Here is a 16,881-nt window from a genome sequence, read left to right on the forward strand (position 1 = left end):
ATAAGGGGTGATTGCCTAGCGTACGCTCCCCACGTGTCGGTGGTGGCCGGGGAAATCAGACAACAATGAGCTTGCCACTGGCCCATGTCATGATTTTGCTACAATATTTGGCCGCAGCAATGCATTCGAGATACGAATATAACCAGCGAAGAGATACAGAACTTTGGATACTTTGCCTCGAGTACGGGGAAATCCTATTAGGTCCGTCTGGTTGCCAAAGTTCTGTTTGTCCCGATGGTTGTGTTTTCGCAGACCGACCTTGTAAAAAGTTTCTTTTCTTTCTTGTTTTATAATAAATCAGCATTTATCGCAGCTAAATACGTCCAAAAGAGTCCGTGCTGTTCCGTGAAATGCACGTGGCAAGCAGCAATAGTGAATCGCAGAATTTACAAGAAAACTGAGAAGGCCTGCGCTCGGTTCTGCGCCGGTTTTATTCACACGTTTGCGCTTTCCTCATTTATTCATTGCATTTTTCATGTGTGCGTGCAACCATAATTACTTAGAGAAGAACCTAGATTTATAATGGAGGTCCAATCACAAGAAAAAACACCTAATTGAGACATTGGCATGTATCGCGGTGTCATTACCAATCTACGCTCAAGCCCGGCTGAGCCTTCCTGGTCCCGCCGTTTTAAGGGTCTCACGGTGTTCCTTGAACAACGCTGACGTCATATTTTGAGCTTGTCGTCGCGTTATGTGAAGGTCGTAGAGCTTAATATCCTACAGAATATACTGGCAAGCCTTAGAACATCCTGAATAAATTACTATAATTATTCTTCCAAATAAACTATTTCGGTTTCGTTTTCTACGAGGTGTATGAGCCACAACGTTGCGGGAGCAGAAGAGGTTCCTGTAGGAGTAGAAATTGGTCGCAGTCTTGTACTCGCCACTGTTACCACAGTGGCCCTTTATGCTCCTGCCCAGGTCCACACAATTATTGGCCGCATAGCAGGTGACCTTCTCAGCCGGAGCGAGCTGATGTGGTGATGTCCGGCTCCCACGTGACCAACCTCTGCTTGGTGCCGTCCCGACGACACCACTCCTTGAAAATGAAGTCGAGATTTGTTCGTAAAAAGTTTTACAGCAAATTTTTAGGGCCTTCTGAGCCTCACTAGTAAGTATTTAGAGTTGTGAATTCATGGGCATTCATTTAATGCAAAGCAATAAGAAGTTGAAGATGCCATAATTATATTACTCGCCGGGAAGTATTGAGAGAAACGATATGGACGTGGGTTTATTGGAGCACTGACACATACTTTATAGCATGTAGAGACTACAACGTGCTTCTCGCTCGTGGCTGGATGACACTTCACCCGTATATAGATAAGAAAACACGTACATTATATGTTCATGCAAAAGTTGATCTCGAAATGCCGGGCCTATCATCATCGACGTTGTCGTTACATCATGACACAGAGAAAAATTTGCGGACGTCGTACCGCGATAAGGCCGTGATCCGATGAAGCGGCTCGTACCAAAATAAACAAGATTCTTTTGCAGTAGATTCTGGAGGTTTATGGGCCAAATTCCCGATATGATTATGAGACATGCCGTAGTGGAGGACTCTTCAATAATTTTGACTACCTGCTGTTCTTCCACTGGCAGGGAATGTACAGTACACGACCACTTTTTCATTTTTGTCCCATCGAAATCCGGCCGCCGCTCCAATGATTGACCCGTTACCGATGAACAAGGCCGCTGTGGGCGCTTATTCAGGCAGCGCTTTCATGTGACAGCTGCAGTCACGGCAGGAACGGATGGAGCAGATGGTTCATGACGACATGACGCATTTACCTTTTAGAAGCCCAAACCGAAGCGAATTCGTAGAAATGAGTATTATAGTAAATTGTTGACAATTTACAATGTTTTCTGGGTAGTGTTTACGATGCTTTGATGTTCATATCAAGCAATAAGGAATGAATAGTCAGAAATGTATTTTTAATAGTCCTTATAAACATGAGACTTTTGAAGATGTCGGGTGGCACACCCGTGCTGCCGCTGAAGATGTGGTAGAAGCGTGCCCCGCAGTAAATCATAAGACGGAATACAATCCAATCCAATAAATATTCCGCCTGCTCACGATCGCCGTCTGGACTGCAGTGCAGCGGAAGCTGCAACCTGATCTTGGTGACATTGCATTGTGGCTTTGTTTCGTACCCAATACATTACACGCGCCTTTAGAGAGCTTGTAGAGTTCAAGAATATTATATTTACATTTTAGACGCCTTGATGACGTATACGCGGTAGCGTGACTTGTCGACACCTGAGGAGTGCACATTTCGGATGAGCTCTACAGCGTCCTGGACTACCGCCATTTTCTCCGCGTCGGGAAGGATGTCGGCGACCGGGTTTGAGGTAATATAGACACCTGCGGCCAACAAAATGCAATGAATTACATTGAGGATCAACTTGTCTTTTACAAGAGTAAAGCCTAAGTTGTGCAGGCCAACGAAATTTCCGGCACGAATTCGCACCGGCTCGTGGCTGGTACAAAAGCATTCAGATTCCTGGAAAAAAATTAGGCAGATGCAGCGCACATCTTCGAACCTGTGTGATGCGGAGCTTTCATGAAGGAACGGCTATTCAAGTTCTATAAATATGCTCAATTCGTTCCTGCGTCTTTGGCGTAACGGGAACTGACACGCAAGAATGCACGCTCTCACGCGAGCTTGCTACGAAATGTGACACGCGCCGCGATCTTCTCAAAGTGCTAGTTGGCTTCGGCAATGCCAGACGTGCACGTGCGATTGTTGCCTAGTGGTAAACACGTCGAACTACTGTGTTGGAAGGTCAAAGTTCAACCCAACCATCGGGCGTCATGGTTTGATTTTTATTTCAACTATAAGCTATTCGACGTGACAGCTGCAGCAGCCGCGATCAGGTATTTCCGGGACGGTTTTCATAGCTAGCTTCAGTTTAAAATTACTACAGGTGGAAGTTTGACGCTACAGTCTGCGGTAGCTGCAGGGGTGGCTGTTGAGCCGGCGTTTAAATGAGGGGTGGTATGTGCATTTATCTTATCTATATCTTTTTTGGCTTCAAACTGCTCTTTGGCTTCGCAGATTTGTCGTGTTAAACAAAATTTTGCAGTACATATCAAATAATTCGCAATGATCTCGTACATAGGCAAAAACTAATGCGTTGCTGTGTGACATGTTTAGAATCTGGAAATGTTTAAAAATTTAGTAAAACAAAACGTAATAAAAAGCATCACAAGAACGTTCATATCCACAAGACAAATCCATGTAGTAACCATCATTTTCATGGTATTCGAACGACCAAAGCGTCAGAGTTCTGACTAGTAATTTTTGTAAGAAAGATTATTGTAAAAAGGATGCTTCTCCCGTTATGTTGTTTCCTACAAGGACCTTTTTAAATATTTTTTTTCTTCAATCTTTGTAACTATTGTATTAACACCCACGCTAACCAATACCTGACAAACACAGTTTTTATGTTCAATATTTTCGTCGTATTGATTCTTTATAATTGTTTCGCCTCTCTGTTTTAGCAGGATTTCTTTCGCATTCTGAACACAGCAGTGCTGCGGAAGCTCCTTGAATGAAAGAATGTTTATTTCATCTTGAGTACAATGTCAAGAAAGATGCCCTATAATAAAGGTTTCCTTATATTGAAAGACTGCTTGTCTGGTATTCGAAAAACTTTTGTCGAGTGCTTTAGACTCCCTGAGGAAGTATGTTTACTGTGCAGGCTGGAAAACACTTTGTTGTTGAAGCAATAGAAACCAACAGATTTGAGTACACTAATCTCCTGTTACATACATATCAGACTTCTTGAATCAACTGCTGCATCACGGATTGTGCCTCTTCGTTCGATGAATACCACGAAAACGAGAGTCGCTACCCTAGTTTCTCCATGTGAACGCACGACGATCTGTTTTTGAAACAGCACTGTTGAACTTCCAGTGGCCTGATTTCTTCAAGTTGTATTATAACTGGGAGTGTTAAGATATTAAGCCACGTTCATAGCCCTGGCAACTGTACCCTGCTGAGCAATGTGCTCCCATTTTATTATTTATTTCCAAGTGCCAAATAAACCACAGCAATGGCAGATGAACCTGTCTGCAGTTACGCGAGAGATATCTACAAACACGGGGTTGTACTGGGACATTGCATAAACACAGAAACCGAAATCGTGATTAATACATTGCGCTCAAGCACGCCAGCCAATTATTATGCTGGACATACTATTAGCAAAGGCGACTGGTCAATGACATAGTTCACTAACGAACGAGCTTTGTGAATTCAGCTCAAATTTTTCATATAATGTGATAGCTAGCCTTTGCGAAATATGTCTATAATTGTCGTATAATTAGGGCATTCTCAGTCGTTGTTCTACCCACCATACCTTGTGCGTTAATGTCTTCTTTGAGGATATAGTGTTCTTTTATATTCGTGCTAGTGGTCAGACATTTCAGCCTTGCATTTCACCTGACAGTCAGTCACAAGCATCGCAGTTGATCGAATACACTTATTAACATCCATTCTAAGAAGCTGTGCAGCTACTGAAATATATACCTGTCCTTCTTTTCCTGCCCTGCGTCCAAACCCAAAAATATATTTCACAGTTGATTCGATATTAGTGCCCATTTTTTTACTGTACACTCGCATTGGATTCCATTCGGCAACATCAGTACTCCAACATAACTATTTTCATTGTCAGTGCAGTTTCCGACAAACTGCGAGCACCTTTAAAAAAGTTGAATGTTGTACTAGTTGATATTTTGACGTGAGAACCATCTTGAAATAGCACGCTACGTCTCCCTTCAGTTGTGCCGTGCCGCTGCACGTTATTTCAAGATTGTTCTTATGTGAGTACCCTTAAACGTCGTACGTACTGAGGAGTGTCTCCAAGCTGCAGTCATCAAAAACTGTGCATCGCGGCAGCTCCAGCATACTCGGCGATAGTCCAGCTTCTTTGAGCAGTTTTGAAACGTATTCGATGCGTTCGCAGTCGTCCATATCTTGCGTTACTGGAACGAAGCGGTCGAGCACCTACGTGGTGAAATAAGTGAGATGCTCGCTGTAGCACCTGTTCTCACAAATGAATAATAAAAGCAAGCACTAGCCTTTTCAGCATAGCTACTACGTACTGCCACTTTTCAATGTTTTGTCTTTGTGCGATGTCGCCCTGTGGCATAAAAACTGTATGGACACCTTTCATTAAATGGCCATGCAAACGGAGCTAGTCTAATGCATCAATTTGATATACGGGAAATCAGTACTTCGCTTGAATTTCGCAGAAGTCTTACGCAAGCTCATTGGTATACTGCATACTTTGCATTGTCAAATTCCTTTTGTTGCTTTAGGCTACCTCAGAAAAACAAGTAGCAGAACTGTGATACCTCTTTTCATTACGTCTAAAACTTAAGCCTTCAATTCAAGATTCGGTAATTTCCGTATAGAAACGTCATCTATTGACAACAGGCGAGACTACAGCGGTGGACATGGAAGAAAGACAAAAAGGCATTTGTGTACTATGTGGTTTGTTTAGACCACACAACCTTCGGGATTGACCCACATTTTCAGATTACACTAGTTACTTGATCGGTCCATATTTTTCCCCCAGCAGTGCCACAATTTCTCTTCCGGCTTCAGGCGCGCTCAGTATAAACGAGCGCATCCGGCTTATTTCATTCTTTTTTTCGCTAGTTACGCAATTTTTATACTCCGTACATAGCTCTACGCTAGCTTGGTGCGTCTTTATTGCTAAAAACTTCATTTTGACGCCGTTTTCAATGTCCTAAGTACATTAAGGGTCTCAAACTCTCTACTGACGACACGAAAACGGCCAGAAACCCAGATCCCACAAACACGAAGTCTACCTGAACTCTTGAAAACCGACCTTGCATTCAAAAACCTGGGAATCTTAGATCTTAAGTAGAGCAAGCAACTTGAGGTCTCTTTTGCAAACGTTGCCGTTGACATGTGTGCTTCTTCCTCATCCATCGGTGTCTCAGGTGTACGTTGAGAGAAAGGTGAAAGGAAAAAAGACAACTGGGTTAAGAAGGAATACGTTTTGCAACCCTCAACCAAAGGACGGGGGAGGAGTAGAATGATAAGGACATTGAGAGAAAGACACACACAGCACAGGCGCAAGATCATAGGCGGCCATGATTGCCACACACGATCACACCAGAGAGTAGCCGTTAGAACGGGTTAGTGCTAAATCAGCTTCTGCAGGTTTGTGCCCTTAAGTATAGTAACGATCCTTTCACAGCCTTCTGCCGTGGTAATTTATATGGTTTAGAGAGTAGGTGCCCCGAAGTGATTTATTCTGGAAATAGTCTGTGAAGCACGCGAGCTATCACAGTCGCGAGCAATCGTCCTTGGACGCGTGTGTCGAGGAATTGTCACACAAAACGTGTTAAAGTGTCTCCTCGCGACCACAGTTTACAAACTTAAGCTATCTAGACACGTATACGGTATACATGGTTAAGCCATTGTTTCCTGCGACGCTGTACTGAGGCGCCACCTAGCATGTACTTAGTGTGCGGTGGTGATTGCATTCGACGTCTATATGCACATGGTCGCAATTTTTTTTCTCTTTTTCGCATTCATTAGATAGATGAAACAGGGGATGCGACAGGGAAGCTCGTTCACCACCACCTTACAGATACTTTACGATTACCTTAATATCGCTTGAAAAATATTGTGCAGTTACACATCTCCGATAGACGCGAATAAAGGGTCGAACCGAGGGCTTAATTTTTGTTAGTCATAACCATAATCTCGGAGGCATATATGGCATACAACAGGCTTCAACCAAAAACCAAGAACTGGTGTGAACCCTCCCGCATAATTCGCTATCGTAAGTAATATTCTGCAGTGCCTACCGGTGCGTACTTGCTCCACCGCTCAATTTTGGTGATGTTGCGGCAGACGTCCACGACTTGGAGGGAAGCATGGAATACCAGGAGACACTCCCCTCCAGGCTTCAGGAGCCGAGCCACGTTCTTCAAAGCAGCCGGCTGATGGAGCGCCCAGTGCAGACAGTGGAACGAGTAGACCCTGTCGAAAGCACCATACTCGCCTAGTAATGTGACAGAGAAACAAGTCGCAGTTTCGCCCGAACGGGGGAGCATTGCATGCGGTAGCAAATTATTAGCTATGGAAAGTAAGGATAGTAGCTTTATCGGCCGTGTAAACTTGTAAACATTCGCTTACTAACTAAAGTAACGAGCATGATGTGAGACGTGCACTAGCAAGCATGAACACATCTCACCCGATGACCGTGGATCCTCGCAGTGAAAACGCTGGTGGGAGGAAGAGCGGCAGCTGCAACGAGCGAATCGACCATCGTGCTGCATCTTGCTTCAACGCGAACAAAGTGGCGAGAACACAGCGCGCCCGAAGCTATGAGCTCGAGACGCGCTCTGTCCCCATCGCAGATCGCTTTCAAAATAAGGCCCACGCGACCGCATGAGGCCGCGACATGCGCCGCCACAGAAGTAAAAGGCCCCCGCCCTTCCCCCCTCGGTGTGTTGCACGCGATAGAAGACGGCGCGCTCCCGCCCCCTCTCGTCCATTGCGCGTGCCACATCGAGCCACTATCATCGGCTCACCATCGCATGGTTTAACTCGCACATACAGCATACGGCGCGCGGCGACTATGTTACCGCACTTGAAGTTTATACGGGAACTCATGGCGACGCCGACGGCAATGACGACGGTGGCAGTGCGCCTGGAGTGTCCATATACTTGCAATAAATCCTATTATTGCATCACATGAAATCAGTTCATTTCCTCAGAGACCCTCCCTTTGGAGTATTATATAAGGGTTGCACTCCGAGATGGTCGCGTTTTGGCAGAGACTCAAAAATATTTTCAGTAGACCTTTCAGAAAACTTGACGGAGAGGTGACTGAAGCAATTTGGTCGGAAAGGCCATTCCATTCGGATGCTGCGTGTGGTAAAGAACAATGAGTATCATGCAGGAGTACGAGCAAATGGGTGTGACACGAAGTTCATGCCTGGTGCGATTGGGGCGAGATATAACGTGGATAACAGAGAAAGCTGAAAAAAAATTATTGAGCAAGGACAACCTTTGTAATGCGACGCCGAAGGCCGACAAACCAAATTCTACCTTTAATGATGCGGCGGATCTGAACTGTTTCTAAAGCACGTGTGACGTTTGATTGTTGTGACGTGCAAATGACGGATACATACTCAAGTTCTTGTCTAACTGGTGATTTATAAACGAGAAGCTTTACATGTCCGGGTGGCATGTCGTTAGGTTGCGTTTCAAGAACCCTAGCTCTTTACTGGCAAATGAGATAAGGTTAGCGATTTGCGTATGCCAGGACACAATGAGACACCATATACTTGAAGTAGTTAATGGCGTCTACAGAAACGTTATACGTACGGAAAGTGAAGTGGTTTAGAACGACGGGAGACAGAATACATATTTGCACTTATTGGAGTTGATTGTCAGTAAGCATCCTTACTATTTTACTTCCTCTTTAAGATCTATTCAGTAAAGTTTGTCGGCCAGAGACGTTAGTGTTGGTGCGATAGATGGCGCAGTCAGCACGTGAGTAAAGGAAAGTGCAATTAATCTTCGGTGTGTTTATCGCCACCTCCGACTGGTTGAGGAATGTCTTAGCTCTCGGTCATCGTCTTACCCAGCGTGTGTTTTGTCCCATTTTACGTTCCAGGTGTTTCGTACCACGGTTAAGATATGCGCGTTGTTTTTCTTTCCTTCCGGAATGCTTTTGTATTGAGCACTATGATACAGGCAGTTCTGTGTCTGGATGCGGCCGAGTTCATCGCGCTCTGCTTAAGAATATTGGGTCTAACGTCCTGAAAATTCACACGACTACGAGGCATGCCGCAGAGGAGGGCTCCGGATTCATTTTGACCCCTTCGAGATCTTTCATGTACTCTCAAGGCAGAGCACACGGACGTTTTTTTTTTATTGCATTCCACCTTAATCAAATATCAGATCCGCAGTTTGGAATTGAACTTCGACCTCGTACTAAGAAGAGGGGGAGAGGGGAGGGGAGTACGCCATAGCCAAAGAGTTACCACACGGGTAGCGATGCATTTCTTACTTTTACAGAGAAACTGACCTAGTTTCCTTGTAGAGCATTTTAAAGCGAACAGCTTCCTTTGGCTCTTTCATTATCGTTGGTGGTGGTCGGGGGCCGGACTCGCTAAGAAAAGCGTTTGTTCGTTCGCTTGTTCAATCTCTCTCCATCCCTCTTGAACTCTCATTTGCTCTCTCGCTTGTTGATTCGTTCGTTCTGGCTATGCGCTTAGATTTACAATCATCGCCGCTGGTACTTTGCCCGGTTCCTTTTGTTCTTCCTTTTTTTTTCATGCAAGTGACGAGACATGAGGCTTTTTTTGTGCTTATTTGTATATTTCGTTATTTGTGGACACGCAGTGATGTATTCTTACAGCGAAATCTGCATATGACTAGCCTTCCGTAGTTCTTTCGGGGTCCGCCAACAGAAACGGACCTAACGATTTATAACAAACCCGTACGGGTGCGATGTGGCGGCGCAGATGTCAAAATGCGGAACAGATTAGAACGCTCGCCGTGAACAATAGCGTGACGTCAAGGTTACCGCAGTAGAGAGGTATCGGCACTAAAAACAGCTGGGTTGTCGATGGGGCGGACACGTATGGTTAGTACACCCGAAGAACAACATGCGTACGATGAGCGCTGGAGGGCACAGCAACGAGAACGTAAACGGCGCCGGCGCGAAACGATGACCGACGAAGAACGTTCCCGCGATGTTGAACGAAAACGACAATCATGAGCCCAGGCCCCTCCTAATGTGCAACGACGCCAGACCCGCAAGGCAAAAAATGACAACCATTCCACTCTGTGAATATGGAATGGCAGCAGAAGCACTTTGCTTTTCGTTTGAGAGCTTTGACTGTCGTCAGCTTTCGCTGCCATTCCATCTTCACAGAGCGGAATGGTTGTCAATCTTCGTGATCTATCAATTTGTTCATTCTATCACCAACTTTTATGCTTCTCCCCATTTCTCATCAGTAGGCACGTATGCGCCCCTTCCTATGGCAATAACCAGCCTGCTTCTTCCCTTCATTTTCACCCCTCGTGTGTGTGTGTGCGTGTGCGTGTGTGTGTGTGTGTGTGTGTGTGTGTGTGTGTGTGTGTGTGTGTGTGTGTGTGTGTGTGTGTGTGTGTGTGTGTGTGTGTGTGTGTGTGTGTGTGTGTGCGTGTGTGTGTCAATGCAACTTTCACGGACTTATTTCTTCAGATTCGTGCTATATTCGCTCGATTTTCACGAAACGAATGTGATTTCATTGATGCTGGACTAAAATTCCGCAACAGTGTCATGTACGGCGGAGTGCATAACTGAAAGTTTAAATGGTGATCAAACCTTTCAATTAACCTAGCTTGCACTGAGATTGGTCGCACAGGTAACGTCCGGCCCTTCAATAATCCAGCTGATGGACCATAACTGCTTGGTTTGTCAGAGGAAACTTGTTTTAAGTCAGTTTCCACAAAGAGAGATCAATAGCTAATACATGGGAAGGTGAGCATAGACAACAAAAGGGGAACCATATGCCACCGGGCAAATAAAGAGACCACAGATGATAAAAAAATTTTACATCTCTCGAAAAATTCCATTTTCTTCGTCGTCCGGAGAATGATGCGGGTGCGCAAACTTATATTTCTTCATGTTTGCTTATACTATATGCCTAATCTATTCAAACTGTACTGTAACGAGCTGATTTTATTCAAACGTTCCTTCAGTCACATTCGCTTAGTCCGCGACAGCTTTATTGTTATATGGTTACCATGTGTATATCAGTGCCTCGTGGCGCATAAATTAAACACGAGATGGCTTAAGAAAGAAGATTGCAAGCTCGCTTGTGCTCCGCACTGCTTCCTGACAGCTTCCGTCAACCTCGGCATGAGAAAACCCCACGCAAACGGCACTCCTTCCACTAGCCTCACCAACAATGGCCTTCGAGATCGTGTTGCGCCAGTAATTGTGGTTGCCGCTTCGGAGGTCGGCGTTCCGTCTGCTCTTCCCTTGGAGAGCTATATCTATCGGGCTAGTAGATGTTAGCGTTGGCAGCTTGTCTAGACCACATTTAGTAACTCTCAGCTATATTCAACAGTTTTAGTTTCACGTACGTAAATTCTTTGCGTACGTAAAGCTCTTACGTGTGAGCAGTGCGCCTGCGCAGAACGCAGAGTTTGCGTGAGTCTCACGGGCGTACGTGAGACTCAAAAGTTTGGGTGCGTTCTTTGCGCACGTAGAGAGCTCCACATAGAATAAAGAACCAGCTTTAGAGAAATGAAACTATCTTCCACAGTGGTACGAAAACAGCGGCAGCGCATGGAACTTAGCAGGGGGCCCGACAGATGGCGCTACTTAAACAAGAAACGGAAATGGATTTTTTAGTGCAATATCTAATATGGCCGCTTTTTGCCGGTGGCGTACGTTGGGTACGCGCCGTGCAGGCCTTGCTGGCGTTGCTGTATGCCTCAGCTGCCGCGTTTTCATTGCCAGGAGACTAAAGAGCCTCTACCGAAGATCATACAAACAAGCCACAAGTGAATGAACAGGACGTGTGAGTTTATTGGCAGAAGAAAAGCAGTGCACCTTCTCGTACAAGAGCAGAAATAAAATTTGCGTGTCGAGAAGCGCTGAAACCATTAACGCGAGCTCGTAAACTGCTCACTTTCGTCGTGGCGCATGGCGATCTGGTAACGAGCGACAATCAGTAGCGCAAGCAAATTGGGCAGTGCACCACCTGTTTGCATCGACAGTCGCCGTAACTTGCACTGCGGAGCAATCGGATGACGCAAGGCATCTGCTGCCGCAACCAACACAGCGACATGAACTAGTCGGCATTTTAGCGTTACCTTCTTTCCAACCTGCACGTTTCTTTTTGTTCTTTCGCGGGCCGCTAATGTGTAACTCATACTTGGTGCCCCACATGCTCAATATGGGAATCACCATTTTGCAGCCACTTTTGCAGGCCTTTCCTCCCATGTGGCTATCAACTTCGTGCACTACGGACCATGTAATTACGTGTGCTGGTCTCCGTTCACGCCACATCACGGCCGATGAAGGCCCACACGCATAATTTGCACGCGGCTGCAGCGGGAAAGGTCGAATGGGGAGAGCACCAATTACGGTGCATGTGAATTGGGAGTCATTGTCACTGTGTGGACTGCAGGAGCAGATGGTTACCTTGGGAGACTGTTGTCCATGCAGCTTACCAGGTCGCCACATCGAAGAAACATAACACGGCGATCATTATCAAATTAGACTCTGCATTCAATGACCGCATAAGATTCAGACAATACACTGTACATTGGCTAAGATCCACATCAGAACAGTGGGCATTCACACACTACAGGTCTCTTACAGCCCAGTCAGTTATCCGACTTCAGGCACAGTCCTTGCCCACGTCGCACATGGCGGTCTAGTAACGAGTGACAGCCAGCAGCACAAGCAGATTAGACAGCGCTCCACCTGTTTTCATCGACAGTAGCCGTAACATTCACTGCGAATCGATCGGGTGACGCAGGCACCTGCTGCCATAGCCAACACAGAAACATGAACTAGCCGGCATTCTAGCGTTACCTCCTTTTCTAATGGCACGTTTCTTTTTGTTCTTTCGGTGGCCGCTAATGTGTCACTCACACTTGGTGCCCCACCTGCTCTCAATATGGACATGGTCGGTTTTGTGGGCATCACCATCTTGCATCCACTTTTGCAGGCCTTTTCACACATGTGGATATCAGCATCATAAACTTAGAACCATGTAATCATGTATGAGAGTCTCCGTTGACGCCACATTATGGGCGAGGAAGGCCATAAGCAAAATTTGCACACGGCAGCAGCAGGAAAGGATGGAACGGGGAGCACCAACCACGGTGCGTGTAAATTTGCAGTCTATGTCACTGTGCGGACTGTGGGAGCAAGTGCTTGCCTCGAGAGACTGTTACCCAATGCAACTGACCAGGCTCCCACATACGAGAAACGTAACACGGTGACAAGTACCAAGTCTGACAGCAGCGAAACCAGATTCTGTAATCAACCACTTCAATATAGCTTGCGCAAAAACAGGCTGTCGAGCAAGAATAGCAATCCTGAATGAGACTAGGAATTAAATATGGGGATGAGAAAGCTTGCATTAAGGAAAGAATCCACTCTACCTTGCAAGCACTGAAAGCCAAAAACATTAAGAAAAGGTAAATGCTACATAGCACACAGTGTAACGGTTAATGCAAGAGACACGCCAATGCCGCATCAGCTACTTCAGGAGAGGAATTGCACATGGCAACGTACACTAGAGGATACTGCTACAGGTATGTTATGCTTCTAGACAGTGACTGGGACTAAGTATGAGCAAGAATCGGTTGACCTTTAATGTTTGGATGAGGAACAGGAATGATCTCTAACAAGAATGTGGAAAGGAAAAGCTTGCATTCATTGAAACAAATATATATACTTGGCACAAATGAAATTTGGCAAAACCAGGAAGCTCACTAAGGGCAAGCTGACGGAATTCTTTTGGCCAGCGTCGTCTGTGCTTGTTCAGAGGTTGCAGGTACATCTGCAGACACAGAATTTTGGTTCTTGAGGTACCTGGATGACTCGGCCAATATCCGTGCTGGTGGAATGATGGCGGAGGCTCTTTTCACTCTTGACACAGTCGTCCGTAGACTTGATATCTGATCCAAATAATTCTGGAATGGCTTCTTTGTTCGTGGTGTAAAGCCTTGCGAATTCGGCTCCAGCCCCTTCTTGTTGGTGTAGATGGGGGCTCCCGTGATGACCAAGATGTGCTTGGCACAGACTCTGTTGGGGCAGAACAGTGACACATGAGATACAGCAGGGATTATCAATACTCATGAATTGTTTTCTTTTATGTTCGAAACAATTATGCTGAACTGTAAACATGAACAAACGTTCATATCATCTATTACAAACAAATGACATGTATCTCAAGACTACCAAACCAATACAGCATATATGAAGCATATTTATTTTTGAACCAGGTGTTGTTTACCTTGTAGTAGCAGCCAAATTCCGCACAATGACCTTGTAGCAGGCAGCAGCTTCTGTTTAGTGCATGGAGTGTGTTGCTTTATACTGGTGCCGTCCTCATTACAGCATGTCTGGAACAGAAATTTCCACTGCATCAGAAATTGAATAAGCACAATGTTGCAGTATAAAATGCGAAAAAGTGTGGTATGTACATTGTAATGGTTTGTGACTGCAGAACAGATGCAAATGTACACTGTTCTAGGGTGCTTAAGCAGCATGATAAATAAATATTGTCATTCTCCGTAAAATTGATGTCTGTCTAACTACAATGCATTCAGCAGCTGAAGTATTATAAAGATCACAGATGACAACATTTGTGCGCTCGTTTATACGCCAGAAGTGTATAACTAGTGCTATACACTAGAAGTGTATAAAGTGTATAACAGCTGTGTCTTACCAGTACTTATGTACGGAGCAGAAACCTGGAGGCTTACGAAAAGGGTTCTACTTAAATTGAAGACGACGCAACGAGCTATGGAAAGAAGAATGATAGGTGTAACGTTAAGGGATAAGAATAGAGCAGATTGTGTGAGGGAACAAACGCGAGTTAATGACATCTTGGTTGTAATCAAGAAAAAGAAATGGGCATGGGCAGGACATGTAATGAGAAGGGAAGATAACCGATGGTCATTAAGGGTTACGGACCGGATTCCAAGGGAAGGGAAGCGTAGCGTGGGGCGGCAGAAAGTTAGGTGGGCGGATGAGATTAAGAAGTTTGCAGGGACAACATGGCCGCAATCAGTACATGACCGGGGTAGTTGGAGAAGTATGGGAGAGGCCTTTGCCCTGCAGTGGGCGTAACCAGGCTGATGATGATGCTGATGATACACTAGAAGAGATCAAACTGCTCGTTTCACAAGCAAATAGGTGAAAGACATGAAGCTATTAGAAATGATGCATTTTTTTTCTGCATGAACGTGATGCACCGCTCCACTACTGCAAAAATAAATGTCCTGAGGTAAACAAAACTGAACAGCAAGAACGTTTGGAACCAACAGGTACGAAATATGGGTGAATTATCATGCGGGCAACTGTTTAACAAATTAAATTCAGTACTGTAGCTTCAGTTCTCACACGGTTATTTGGTTCTATGGACTAAAGAAGTTGCCGGTGGACTCGAAAAAAAAATATTGATAAGGCTACTGAGTCACCCATGGCTACGGCTACAAAGAGATGAAAAATGTGACGCGCGTCCCGATATCGCATTCTTATTCGTGAATGTGTGTATAACGATGGCCTCGCATCTGAAAGTACATTTCGGAAACAGCAATGGAGGGTCCTGACTGCCCATATGCAATGCAGCATCTAGTTCGTTAACTTGCATCCGCCTGTAAGTTAACGAGACGAAAATATTACATAGCAATTGAAGCAGCAATGGTAAACGACTCACCGGTATTGCCGTTCCCAGTCGCAGCAGGATTCGGCTCCCATTTCGATGCAGGCGTGTTCCACATGGCTCACGACAGAAACCTAGCGCTCGGGCTTACACCCCAAGTGAAATAACGCGAGATATGGAAGCGCAATAAACTGGTGTTAGCACAAAATGACCAGCCGATGTACAAACCAAGGAATTCGTACCTGCCGTGCACGCGAACATACCTGTAAAAATTTAGGAGGTCAATGATGCTGAACGCTATCTTGCGTTTAAAATGACAAAAAACAACACAGTTGGTAATAAAGAGTACAATGTAAATTAGGAATGATAATTTTGTACTATTTGTCATGTAACGAAAACGCTTTGTTTATTGTTAAAGAAAGTTTGTAGGTTAAAATTGCGCTTACTACGGCGCCTCTAGCGGGATATAATGCGCTCAATGGGGAACCTTTTTAATTGGTGCACTATGCCTGTTTTTTGGCAGCGCTGCGCGGTCGAATTTTTTGCCCTCTGGGGCCACTTGTTGAACTTGAGAGTGTTCGGGGCCTGGCTCCGCGCGGCGGTCTCGCGAGATCTCGAACAAGCGAGAGCATCACTGCAAGATGGCACCCAAACACGCCAACAAGGTAGCTCCGCGCCTTCGTTTTTCCAAAAACGACTTGGATTTGTTGCGAGAGGTAAGGGAGTGCAACCAACCCCTTCGAGGACAAGATGCGGTATAGCACTTCTAGGCATTGCGAAGCTCCGATCGGCAGAAGAACACACTTTTTACGTGTTTTGCGCGCCAATCCAACTCGACTGGCTTGGCTTTGATTTGTCTTGGATGTAAACGGCTACAACGGTGTTTATACCTGGCGATAGATCGCGATACATTGTCGCTTTTAGCATGCGTCACGTACGCGTCGCTAAAAGCGCTTCAAGTGCAGTGCGCGTAGGGTACGTAGAGCTTTCACCTTTGCGTACGTGAAATCTCTGCGTACGTGTAACTAAAACTGTCTATTAGGATAGCAGCCGTAGCCGTTTTTGCCCACACAAGCTCAAGATGTATCCAAGAACGTAAATGAACGGCGTTATGGGGACGAATACGCATAAGGCTCATTCAAACTAGACTAACACAAGAACGATTTCGGTCTCTCTACTGTCGGCGACAGCAATTTTTCCTTCTTGTGGCTGCCTCTGTCACACTGTACCGAAGCTCTGCGCCGACCGTCGGCAGTACGTCGGTGTCGGTATAGTGTGACAGAGGCGCCTACACGAAGAAAATGGACAGTCGCCAAACCGAAATCGGTGTCGCGTTGGCCTAATGCGAATGAGCCTTTACGGATTCTTACTATATGACAGCCTGTGTTCCGTTTAATAATCTGCACGTTCATCTTACCGTCTAGCGCTGCTTCCTTTCCCAATGCTGATGTACCAAATTGCTCACTTTGTCATTG

General features: G+C 45.4%; 1 protein-coding gene across 2 annotated transcripts in view; it reads right to left on the reverse strand.

Annotated features, from left to right (window-relative positions):
• Positions 1-1,906: 1,906 nt before the first annotated feature.
• Positions 1,907-16,881, reverse strand: part of LOC142564154 (juvenile hormone acid O-methyltransferase-like) — a 39,229-nt gene continuing 24,254 nt past the window's right edge. For both annotated transcript variants that reach the window (XM_075675028.1, XM_075675027.1), the window contains exons 3-5: positions 6,854-7,050; positions 4,856-5,012; positions 1,907-2,368 (exon numbers count right to left, since the gene is read on the reverse strand). In XM_075675028.1, coding sequence (XP_075531143.1) covers positions 2,211-2,368; positions 4,856-5,012; positions 6,854-7,050 — 512 coding nt within the window. In that variant the 3' untranslated portion in view covers positions 1,907-2,210. The remainder of the gene's footprint in view (positions 2,369-4,855; positions 5,013-6,853; positions 7,051-16,881) is intronic.

Source organism: Dermacentor variabilis, chromosome 11 (genome assembly GCF_050947875.1).
Source record: "Dermacentor variabilis isolate Ectoservices chromosome 11, ASM5094787v1, whole genome shotgun sequence".
In the NCBI taxonomy this organism is placed as follows: domain Eukaryota; kingdom Metazoa; phylum Arthropoda; class Arachnida; order Ixodida; family Ixodidae; genus Dermacentor; species Dermacentor variabilis.